At 52.1% G+C, this 12,116-nt stretch overlaps 1 protein-coding gene across 3 annotated transcripts in view; it reads right to left on the reverse strand.

Annotated features, from left to right (window-relative positions):
* Window positions 1-11,794, reverse strand: part of CDC42BPB (CDC42 binding protein kinase beta) — a 102,362-nt gene extending 90,568 nt beyond the window's left edge. Inside the window, exon 1 of one of the 3 annotated variants that reach the window (XR_007137172.1) lies at window positions 11,347-11,794. Coding sequence is in view for 2 of the 3 variants with exons in the window: in XM_047797172.1 (XP_047653128.1) it covers window positions 11,347-11,521 (175 nt within the window). In the remaining variant the exon portion in view is untranslated. The remainder of the gene's footprint in view (window positions 1-11,346) is intronic. The other 2 variants (XM_047797172.1, XM_047797173.1) reach the window with 2 other exon arrangements.
* Between the last annotated feature and the right edge of the window lie 322 nt (window positions 11,795-12,116).

Genomic DNA, 12,116 nt, shown 5'->3' on the forward strand with positions numbered 1-12,116 from the left:
CGGCCCAAGAAATGGCAAAAAGACAAAAAGTAAATAAATAAATAAATAAAGTAACATGGTTAGGAGTTCCTGCTGTGACTCAGAGGGTTAAAACCTGACCCTGTGTCTGGGAGGATGTGGGTTCGATCCCTGGCCTTGCTCAGTGGGTTAAGGACGTGGTGTTGCCACAAGCTGCAGTTCAGGTGGTAGGTATGTAGGATGGCGTGGCTCACATCCCATGTGGCTGTGGCTGTGCCGTAGGCTGGCAGGTGCAGTTCTCATCTGACCCCTGGCCCGGGAACTTCCATGTGCCACGGGTGCAGCCATAATAAGAAAGAAAAAATACGTATGTTTAAAAAATAAATTTAGCCCCCTGATTTAAATTCCTTCTAGAAAATCAGCAAAACTCAAGGATTTCAATTCAGTTCTTTCACACAAATGGGCAGCAGCCTTCAAAGGCAGTTTGGGTATCACGCTAAGGCAGGTCTAGCTACCTTTGGATTTCACTTCTGTTACTTGTTTTTAGAAAATTATGACTGGCAAGAACACTTTTTTCTTTACTCTTTTTTAAAAACTGCAGCTTTTCTTAATTTATTGGCCAAGCCTACTGCATGCAGAAGTTCCCGGGCCAGTGATCGAACCCCACCCAGCCAGCAGTGACAACATCAAATCCTTAACCCACTGCGCCACAGGAGAACCCCCCAAGAACATTCTTATTCTGCTCTTTAAATCGGCGACTTTTTCCTACATACCAAAAACTCTGGAGTTAAACAGAACCAGCTCTATGTCAAGAAAGATAAAGTTTGTACGTATGAGGGCCCCCGAGCCTCAAACACCCAGCTGGGAACACGGCCGCCTTGCCCAGCGCCACAGGGGGGCGCCGTCCTGCTGCACCCGCCGCACCCAGGCCGCCCAGGGCGCCCGCGGCCCTGCTTTCAACTCACTCATCATCTACGCCCCCCCTCCCACCTGTCACCCTTTCTCCGTTCCCCCTCGACCCGTGTTGTGCAACTACTAGAAAAAACAACATGCCCTCCCGTATTTCCGTCTCTTCCTTCTACGCGGGGGGGAAGCTTTCTAATAAATAAGTAGATACCAGAGAAACATAGTCCATCCAGAAAAGAAAATGGTTAACTCTGCACTCTGACTCCATCTAGAGACGGAACTGGGGCACCTTTCAGGTGACAGTATGCGGAACAAAGCCCCCACTCCTGCGCATCTGGAAGCCCCACTGCAAGGACAGCGTCAATTACAACGGGACACAGGGTAACATGAGCGCCAGAGAACAGGAATTTCGTTTGGTTTACCAGGGCAATGCCTGGCACTTCTCGAGTTCTTAAAGAATTCTTGCTGAATGAACGACAGGAGAGGATGGTAGACCAGGAAAGTCAACCCACTTCTGCACAGCGGGCACCCCATCTAGCAAAGCTGGAGAACCGAAGGCCAACTGTCGGTGAGCTAAGGGGCTCGGGAAGCATCGGCAGCACCCGTGCCTCAAAGGCTGAGCGGTAACGGAGAGAACAGAGCACTGGCCTTAAGTCAGCAGAAGCATAACCCAGATCTCCTCCCACCCCCACCTCACCCACCTCCCCAGAAAGCTGGCAGCTCCTCGCCATCCAGGCAGGAGACCAGAAACGCCACTCTGAGGAAAATGACAGGCCCAGAAAGCGAACTACTCTAGCAACTCTGGTGGTGCCCCTGTAATTGGCAAGGTCCTCATGCTACTCCCTAAAGAGAAGAGTCTGCAATCAGTCCACCCGTAACCATGGAAGACAGCCAATAACCCCCAGACACCCGAAGATGCGCCTCCAACGCCAGCGACAAAGAGCAAAGCAGGAAACAGGATAAAAGAGAAGATAACACAGGAAACAACAGAAAACATCTACGTAACGAAATGTGTGCACAGAAGTCAACAAACAACGGTGCCGCGGAAACGAATCCGACTCGCGTCTGTGAGGATGCGGTCCAACCCCTGCCCTCAAACAGCGGGTCGGGGAGCCCAGGTCGCCGAGGCTGTGGCTGGAGATGTGACCTGGGAACTTCCACATGCCGTGAGTGTGGCCCTAAAAAAGCGAATAAATAAATAAATAGAAAGGCTTCTTGAAATGACTGGCTTCATGAGACAAAGAACAAGATGTTATAAAAAGTAATACCAAGAACGAAACACTTAGAAATGAAAATTATGAAAGCAGAAATAAAAACTCAATGTAAGGACTAGACGATAAAGTTGAGGATCTCTGCTAGAAAACTAAGAACAAGAGAGCCAAGAATGGAAAAAAGTAGCAGAAAGGAAATTGGCTGAGTACTTCGGAAGGTCCAGCATAAAATAACAGGAGATCAAAAAGGCTAGAACGGAGAAATCAGCGATCCCCAAGAAATAACACAGCAAAGTTCTGGAGCTGGAGGACCCAAGCGTCCCCACCAGAAAGGGCCACCAAGGAGCATCAGGGATGAAGAGGAGGCCCCGAAAGCTTGCAGGGAGAAGACACGGTCTCGCCGTCCCGTGTGGACAGCAGCAGGCGGACAGCAGTGGAAGGAGCCTTCCCACCCTGAGGAGGACCAGCTTCTAACCGAGAACTTCAAGGGCGGGGGAAGGAAGGCATTTTCAGCCAGACCAGGTCTCCGAACGGCTTCTCCCTGGTGAACTCCTCCTCAGGGAGCCCCAGGGTACAAGACGCGGGAACCGGGAGCTCCTGTTCAACAGAGAAGAGGCGCGAGAAGAATTCCCGCGGAGTGAAGGGACTCCCAGGACGACTTCCAAGTGGCAAGAGGAAGACAACTGCCTCGAGCGGAGCAGGAGAACGGAAGCCCTCGAGGGGAGGACAGTGGCAGAGTCTCCAGGCGGCTGACTGTACCGGGGAGTTGCTTTAAACCCCGGACTGCGAGCGCCCGCTGTGGCTCCACGAAAACGAGTCCGCCGAGGATCCATGAGGAGGATCCCAGGTTCAATCCCTGGCCTCGCTCAGAGGGTCAGGATCTAGCACTGCCCTGAGCTGTGCCGCAGCTCAGATCCCGAGGTGCTGCGGCTGGGGTGCAGGCCGGCAGCTGCAGCTCCGATTCAACCCCCAGCCTGGGAACCTCCATATGCTGCGGGTGTGGCCCTAAAAAGACAAAAAAAAAAAAAAAAAGGAAGGGGTTCCCTAAAAACAAACAAAAACCTGGACTACATTCGTACCTGCACCTTGGGGCCCAAGCTAACTCATTCCAATAAACACTGCTGCAGTAAAAACACAAGAAACGAACCGTCTCCTGAGCGGCTTAGCTGTGAAGATATTTCCCCGATACTAACAACAAACGCTGAATATCGATTTAAACAAAAATTACTCCACAGCCAGATTTGGAAAAACAGAAAAGAAAGGGGTACGTGTTCCGGGCAGTGTCGGGAGAAGAGACAGAAGGTTCCATAGCTTTCTCTTCCACAGGAGGACGTTAACTGATAAGGCGGAGAACGCGACGTCGCCACCGGCAGCAGAAGCCACAGAGAAGCGCGGACCCCGGGCGGGCCCGCTGGACAAAGAACCGCCGCTGCCCGAGCCCCCTCCTCACCCCCAGGAGCTTAACACCCCCCGCGTGTGCGACGCAGGCAGGGTGGCCGCCATCAGCCCAGACGTGGTGGCCTGAGCAGGAACAGGGCGCAGGTCCCCGAGGACTTCTTGGAATGAGGCTGCCACCAGCCTGGGCCCGAGAGCGCCGTCCACCTTGAGTCCGTTCAGGTCACTGGTACCTGCTTCTGTGTTCTGGGCAGCTGAATGCGATCCCAAGACAGCTGATCACAAGGAAAGGCAGGAGGGCTCAAAGTGACTGCTCACGAGAAATGAGAACCTAGCGTGCACAGAGGCCGGTAGAGGGATTGCTATTTTGCACCCGAACTCCACAGAGGTGCCACTTGACTTGAAAACTAAATAAACGCGCTTTAATAAAATTATATTTAAAGAAAATCGCCCCACAGGGTAAGGTCAGAAGCGCCATTAATCTCAATCTCTAAAACTAGGATTGGCTATATCTTTTATTATTAATAGTTATTTCCCAATGCATTTGTTTCCTACTGTGCAGCATGGTGACCCAGTTACACATACATGTACACATCCTATTTTTGCACGTTCTCATGCTCCCTCGTGAGTGACTAGACATGGCTCCCAGTGCTACACAGCAGGATCTCATTGCTAATCCATTCCAAAGGCAATAGTTTGCATCTATTAACCCCGAGCTCCCAAACCACCACACTCCCTCCCTCTCTGCCTTGGCAACCACAAGTCTATTCTCCAAGTCCATGATTTTCTTTTCTGTGGAAAGGTTCATTTGTGCCGTATATGAGATTCCAGATAGAAGTGATATCATATGGTATTTGTCTTTCTCTCTCTGACTTACTTCACTTCGTATGAGTCTCTAGTTCCAACCATGTTGCTGCAAACGGCATTATTTTGTTCTTTTTTATGGCTGAGTAGTATTCCATTGTGTACATATATCACATCTTCCTAATCCAATCGTCTGTTGATGGACATTTGGGTTGTTTCCATGTCTTGGCTACTATGAATAGTGCTGCAATGAACACGTGTGGGTGCATGTGTCTTTCTAGGTAGAGTTTTGTCTGGATATACGCCCAAGAGTGGGATTGAGGGGTCATATGGTAGTTCTATGTGTAGATTTCTAAGGTATCTCCATAGTGGTTGTACCAGCTTACATTCCCACCAACAGTGCAAGAGGGATCCCTTTTCTCCACACCCCCTCCAGCATTTGTTACTTGTGGACTTATTAATGATGGCCATTCTGACTGGTGTGAGGTGGTATCTCATGGTAGTTTTGATTTGGATTAGCTGCATCTTTTTAGGTCAATTTTTAGTTTTTCTTTTTCTTTTTTTTTTTGGCTTTTTAGGGCCGCACTTGCAGCATATGTAAGTTCCCAGGCTAGGGGTCTAATTGGAGCTACAGCTGCTGGCCTAAGGCAATGCCAGATTCGAGCTGAGTCTGCGACCTACACCACAGCTCGTGGCAACACCATATCCTTAACCCACTGAGCAGGGCCAGGGATTGAACCCACAACCTCATGGTTCCTAGTCGGATTCGGACTGCGCCATGACGGGAATTCCGTAGGTCAATTTTAAATTCTAACACTTGACCATGGATTTCAGACTGGATTTTTTTTTTTAATATGCACCCACAGCATATGGAAGTTCCCAGGCTAGGGGTTGAATCAGAGTTGCAGCTGCCAGCCTACGCCACAGCAACGTGGGATCTGAGCCGCATGTGTGACCTACATAACAGCTCACAGCAATGCTAGAACCTTAACCCAGTGAGCAGGGTCAGGGATCAAACCCACATCCTCATAGATACTGGTCGGGTTCATTACCACTGAGCCACAAGGGGAACTCCAGATCTGATTTTTTTTTTTTTTTTTTAAGCCACAGAATACAAAGTCACTGTAGAAGTTTTGAAAGCGAGAGTGATGAAGTGAAAAGCAGTGTTTAAGACTGATTTGGCAGGAGTTCCCATCGTGGCTCTGCGAAAACGCACCTGACTAATATCTATAAGGAAGAAGGTTCAATCCCTGGCCTCACTCAGTGGGTTAAAGACCTGGCGTTGCAGCGAGCTGTGGTGTAGGTTGAAGACACGGCTTGGATCCCACATTGCTGTGGCTGTGGTGTACGGCAGCAGCTGACTCGACCCCTAACCTGGCAACCTTCATATGCTGAGGGTGCGGCCCTAAAAAAACCAAAAAAAAAAGACTGATCTGGTAGATGCTTTTAAATCTTCAAGTGAGAAAGGCTTTCATTTAGGTCTGAGGGCTGCTAGGCCAGTGATAACAGGAATGTGGGGAAAAAAGGTTAAAAGAAAGCTGAGATATCTCAAAGCCAGGGCCTGCCCCGAGGACCAAGGCCGATCACAGCCTCGAAGGACAGAAGCCCAGGTTAGGGGGCTGCTTGCTCAGAAATGCCGAGGGCAGACGCCCAGAGCCTGGTTTACCCAAAGGGGGCGTGGAGGCGGATCGTGTGATCTCTCAAATTCCTCAGAGTGCTCAAACCCAGGGCTGATTTGAGAGTCACTGTCATCCGGCCTTATGACCGGAGTCCCCCGAGGAGAGGAAGTTGCCCGGCTCCAAAGGAGCTCCCGTACGAGAACGGCAACGGGGATACAACTCAAGTTTCTAACTCTGTCCTAAAGATAACAAAACCCAAAGTTTCCTATTATATAATTGATCCTTTTTGAAAAGTTTTTCAAAATTCTGAAAACAATTTTGTTGCCAATTACCAGTCAATAAAACTGACTGAAAACCTAATACGCAACACAGGTTATTTAATATCATACTGCAAAGTTGACCTTCATCTCACAAGTGGTATCTACTTTGGTTTTTGCTTTTTTTTTAAGGAAATGAAGTTTCTCTGGTAGATTTTAAATTAAATAAAACTGTCAAAAATTACCATACACAATTTTTCCTGTCAAAACACATGATTTTAAATCTAAGGGGAGTTCCCATCATGGCTCAGTGGTTAATGAACCCGACTAGCATCCACGAGGATGCGGGCTCGATCCCTGGCCTTGCTCAGTGGATTAAGGGTTCGGTGTTGCCATGGGCTGTGGTGTAGGTTGAAGATGCGGCTCAGATCCTGCGTTGCTGTGGCTGTGGTGTAGGCCGGCAGCTGTAGCTCCAACTGGACCCCTAGCCTGGGAACCTCTACATGCTGTGAGTGTAGCCCTAAAAAGACAAAAAAACAAATAAAATAAGGAAAGTGTTTGTTCCGCCTACATTTTCATTAGTCAGGTGGCACCTGTGTGAGCGTCTCTCACAAATCTTAGATAACCCTAAACTACCCGCGTTCTGGAACACGCTGGGAACCAAACTAAGAGGTGTCAGGTTACAGGGGTTACTTATGGTGATGGGATTGGGGGGGTTAATTCTTCCAAAATTTTCTTTTATTTTTCATCACCTTTTGAGTTAAGAAAAAGTAAAAATCTCTATCTGGTCTCTTCCAGGGTGATCTTTTTACCGTATTGGTCTCAAAAAATACGTTTTGCCTCCTTACAAGAACAGCATTGCCCAGTTTTGCTGCACTTAATCTAGTCTGGGATGAGCAGTCCTGCCTGCTCCGTGGGGACCCAGCCTGGGACGCGGCGCTGCAGCCAGAGGCCCCGCCGAGGCCAGGGCGCTTCCTCCACCCCGCCGGCCGCGCTCAGGGCTGCGTCTTAAGTGCGGTTGAGAATTTTCCTTGAAAACCAAGTGGTCGCCCATCTCAAGGCTTCTCGGGAGCTCACGCAGCGGCGTCCCGAAGCGAGACGGCCTCCCTTCAAGTCCAGCCTCACTTCCTGCAAGTCTAGATTTAACACCCACTGCTGTTCACGTCCAGGCCCAGCTGTCAGTGGAGAAGGTTTTGAGAGAGAAAAGGTAAGGTTGGCTGGTTCATGTTTAAAGTCTCACTGTTCCAAGGCATGCCTTGAAGACGACACCCTCAGCATTTCAAATAGCTCCTGACAAGTCTAAATTATGGTAACCCAAGTTTTGTTACACGATCCCAATATTCCCCTACAAGTTAGATGTTCTTATTCAAAAGATCTGTTTCTTAAATCTGTTACTCTAAAGAAGTGTTCCCACGTTATGCAAATTCTATCTGGAGAAACCATTAAGATTAAAATGTACCTTGGGAATTCTACACCATCCGTCGGTTCAGCCTGAAGGTACTACACCTGGTCCCGTCACCCCACGTCCACCGGGGCTGGGCACCTCCACGCGAAGAGCGACAAGGGCTAATCCTGCCCCTCGCAGAGGAAGTACGGAGGCCCAGTGAGAGACAGAGACGATGCCCGGGCCTGGGCATCAGGGAACCCACGCTCAGGTCTGCCTCCAGCAGCGAGCCGCAGGCGTCCCGCCTGGTGGGGAGGCCACGCGGGGGCCAGAGCAGGCGGCCACCGTGGTCCAGCCAATGCCAATGGGCTGGGACTTCAAACATCGGCTCTGCCCCCATATAACACCCGCGGTTATTTTTAGTCATGAGATATTTCACACATGTAAAAGCATTTTTATATGACAAAGACGACAGACAACGGCGCCTCACTTAGCGTCCATTTCTGTTGCTGTTTGCTTCTACAAATTTCAAAGTGTTTCATAAGACTCTGCTTCAAATGCTGTCAAACTTGCATTAAAAAATAGCTTGAAGAAATACACATGCAAAGCAGGATATTTCCAACTCTTAATTAAGATCCAGGATTTCATAGAGGAAACTAATCAAACTATAAACATAATCAAGGGAACATCAGAGGCAAAACCTACAGGGACGGCCAGGATGGGTCTCGACCCAGGCAGCGACGGAGGAGGTAAGAAAATCCTCTTTCAAAGCTTAAATTTTATTACTTATACTTTCCAAAGTTCCTTACCGATTCCCCACTAAGTCTCAAACTCTAGGCTGAATCGGCTATTTTTCTTCATTACGTTTCAGGATTCCACACACCTGTCAGCAGACACCGAGCGAGGGGCAGCCCTCTGCATGCCCGACACGGTTCAAGGCATCGGAGCCTCGGGCGCCATGCAGAGTGCAAATCCTGAAACTCAAGGGCCCACAGGTTCCCAGCCTGTCTATGCTCTGAGCAGAGGCAATTCCAAAGTCAGGGAGCCAAACGATGCTCCACAAACAAGTCCATCTGCAAGGCCGTTCTCCGCGGTCCAAGCACAGTAACTGGGCATTCCGAGAAACACTAAATGATGACCACACACCACCTAACTGGTAACACCCACGGGGAGTTACGACGGCACAGAGGTTAAGGTACACGAGATTAAACACCGCTTCTGCAACGCCTTACGATAAAACTTTAAAAAAAATAATAAAACCTTCTTAAAAGTGAAAAAAGTAAATAAAAATAAAGTACATTACTATTCCATGAAAATGCCACCTTAAACTAGAGTCCATTCTCCTCCTGCGTAATTTTAGGTTTACGCCTCTGTACAGACTGAATTCCTAGGATAACATAATTTTTTTGTAGTTGTAATTTCCAAAAAGCCAGAATACAATTTTCAAGACATTTCTTTTTTTTTCTTGCTTTTTAGGGCTGCACCCATGGCATACGGAGGGTCCCAGACTAGGGGTCGAATTGGAGCTACAGCCGCCAGCCTACACCACAGCCACAGCAAGGCCAGATCCGAGCCGCAGCTAGGACTATGCCACAGCTACACCAACTCCAGATCCTTTAACTTACTGCAGCAGGCCAGGGATGCAACTCACACCTCTGCAGTAGGAATCTTTTGGGGGTTTTTTGGTCTTTTTTAGGGGCTGTACCCGTGGCATATGGAAGGTCCCAGGCTGAGTCGAATCAGAGCTGCAGCCTCTGACCTACACCACAGCCACGCCAGATTCAAGCAGTCTGTGACCTATACCACAGCTCATGGCAACACCAGATCCTTAACCCACTTAGTGAGGCCAGTGATCGAACCTGCATCCTCATGGATGCTAGTCAGATTCATTAACTGCTAAGCCACAACGGAAACTCCCCAAATATTTTTCTATTATAGCACGTGGCTTCTGTTTGGACTTGGAAAAGCCAAATCTCTAAGCGACCACCTCCGCCCGTGCTGAGAAGCGCTTCCTCCAGGGAAGCCCACCATCCCTGGTACCGTCTGGTGGTGAGGGTGTCGCACAGGCCCCCAGGGGGCCCAGCTCTTAGGACACCCACCCAATGAGCACCGCACAGAACCCAGGCCACAGGCCGCTGGACCCCACCTTACCTGCTAACACAACCGCCCCTCTGCAGCCTCCTCACAGTCACACCTTTACACACACACCAAGCACTGAGCTGAACCTGGCTGTGAAAATGTCTCAATTTCAAGACCAGATGTGAAATTGGATTGTGATAATCATTATACAACGACAGATGTGATAAATCCCTTGAATAATAAGATAAAAGGTCAAATGCTCAGCAAGGAATGGCCAATTCAACATTCAGCAGGCTCCGACGCAACAGGCACCCAAGGCTCCATCTTCAGCAATCGCTGATCATTCCGCTGGAAACCCCGTCGCCGACCCCAGAAAGTGAGTAGCATCCGTACTTTATTGATACCGCATGTAACCTAGAACGGAGAACTCCACCCAGATAAAGCAGAACAGACTGCCCTGGGCCTCTGGGCCTCCTTCAACTGCCCTCACAAGACATCATGCCACTATGTCACTAATGGGCTAAAAAAAGAAGCTCTCCAAAGAATATCACATCTTAAGTAATTCCAATCACCACTTTGGCAGAGTAGATGGCCTCAGTATGGAATACAGCCATTGGTTTCTTCAGGTAAATATCAGCTTTATCAGCCCTTGAGATTAGAAATTACTGGTTCAAACTGAACAGTCCTAGTCCAATGACGCAAATGATGCAAAGGATAAGATTTCCATGGATTTGGCCTGAACCCTGAACATAAGCACTTCGTCTTCCTAATCAGTAGTTTCAGGTGAGTCTGAGGGTCCTGCAGGTCGCCTGAGTTAGAGAGTTAAGAGGAGCTTGCTTTACACCTGCAGCTGTTCTTCAGATTCTCAGGATCACCATTAAACAGCTTTATCAAATTATCGTCCTGGTAAAGTGTAATAGTTTAGTGGACCAATGACTGCAGCATTTCTACAATCCTGCTCCAACTAGAGAAAGCATGCAAAAACTGGATGAGTTAAGTTTTTAAGTGACTTCCACATACTAACAATTCCAGCCTCCCCCCCCCCCCATATTACACGGGTCTGGTACGATTACAATGACAAAACTCGATTTGCTCTCACGTGGCGTATTCAAGATAAAGCTCTGAACCCTAAAATACCCTTGGAAGTAGTACAGTAAAAGGGGGGTTGAAGCCCTGGACACCAAGGGGATGCAGACAGGGTGTCACCTAGGAGAGGCGCCCCGGAGATGCGGGGGGGGGTGGGGGAAGCAGACGCGAAAAGCCCACGCCGCTGCCGCTACAAGCCAGCGGGGGCGGGGGGGGGGGGGGGACCTCGACGCTGACTCCGGACCCCAAAGGCGAGGTGCGGGGGCGGGGGCGGATGTCCCTGGGAGAGCTGCAGGAAACGATATCCAGACTCGGAGGGTGGATCTAGGAAGCGGCCGGGGCGCTGGCCCGGCGGGGGTGGGGTGGGGGTGGGAACGGAGGATGTGGCTCCGAGGGGCAGGATGAGGGGGCGGGACGGCCGAACGCCGAGGTGCGAAGGCCAAGGAGGAGGGCAGGGCGGGACCAGGAGCGGCGAAGGGGCGAGCGCGCAACGGGCGGGCGGAGAGGGCCGGGGCGGCGGGGCTGGGAGCAGTGACGAGGCGGGATGAGCGGAAGCCCGAGGCCCGGGAGGAGGCAGGGCGGGGAGGAGGGAGCCAGGAGGGGGTCGCAGGGGCCGAGGGTCAGGCGGGGGCCCCGCGCGCACTTACCCCACTCGAGGAACTCGGCCACATACTTGTCGCGGCGCAAGGCCGAGTGGCTGCACTCGGTGTACAGGCAGACGAGCACGTCGAGCAGCGTCTCCACGCTCAGGGCGCTCTCGTTGCGCCAGGGCCCGTCCAGGAGCAGCTGCTCCAGCTTCTTGAGCCGCACCTTGGCCGACATGGTGCCGCGCGGCTCGCTCCCCACGCGCCGGCCTCTCGCCGCCCGCTCGGCCAGTCCCTCAGGGCGAGCCCTCGGGGGCCCGGCGGCCGCGAGCCCCGGCAGCCGCGGCGCCTCGTCGCCGCCCCGTCCGCGTCGTCGCGCCCCGGCCTAGGCCGACATCTTGGGCTCGGTCCCGGCGGCGCAGCGTCTGGGGCGCCGGGCCCCGCGGGTCCATGGGCCGGTCTCCTCCCCTCGGCGCCGCCGCCCTCCCCGCGCGACGCGGCCCGCCCTCGCCTCGCCCACCGCCGCGCGCCCCTCGGCCCCGCCCGCGGCCGCGCCCTCGCCGCCCGTCGCCCGCAGGCCACCAGGAGCAGCGCGGAGCCGAGCGCTGCGCAAGCCCGGCCGGCGCCCGAGCCCCGACCCCAGCCCCGACCCGGCGGCCCAGCCCCGCGGCCCGCAGCCAACCAGGGCGCGGCCAGCGCGGGCCCAGCCAACCACGGCCCGGCCGGCCGCCGCCGCGCTGACCTCAGCGCGCCGCCCCGCCCCTGCGCTCCCGGCTCCCGGCTCCCGGCGGGATCGGGCCTCGCCGCTTGCCGTAGCGGGGCCGGGATGCTGG

Source organism: Phacochoerus africanus, chromosome 9, assembly GCF_016906955.1.
Source record: "Phacochoerus africanus isolate WHEZ1 chromosome 9, ROS_Pafr_v1, whole genome shotgun sequence".
Taxonomy (NCBI): domain Eukaryota; kingdom Metazoa; phylum Chordata; class Mammalia; order Artiodactyla; family Suidae; genus Phacochoerus; species Phacochoerus africanus.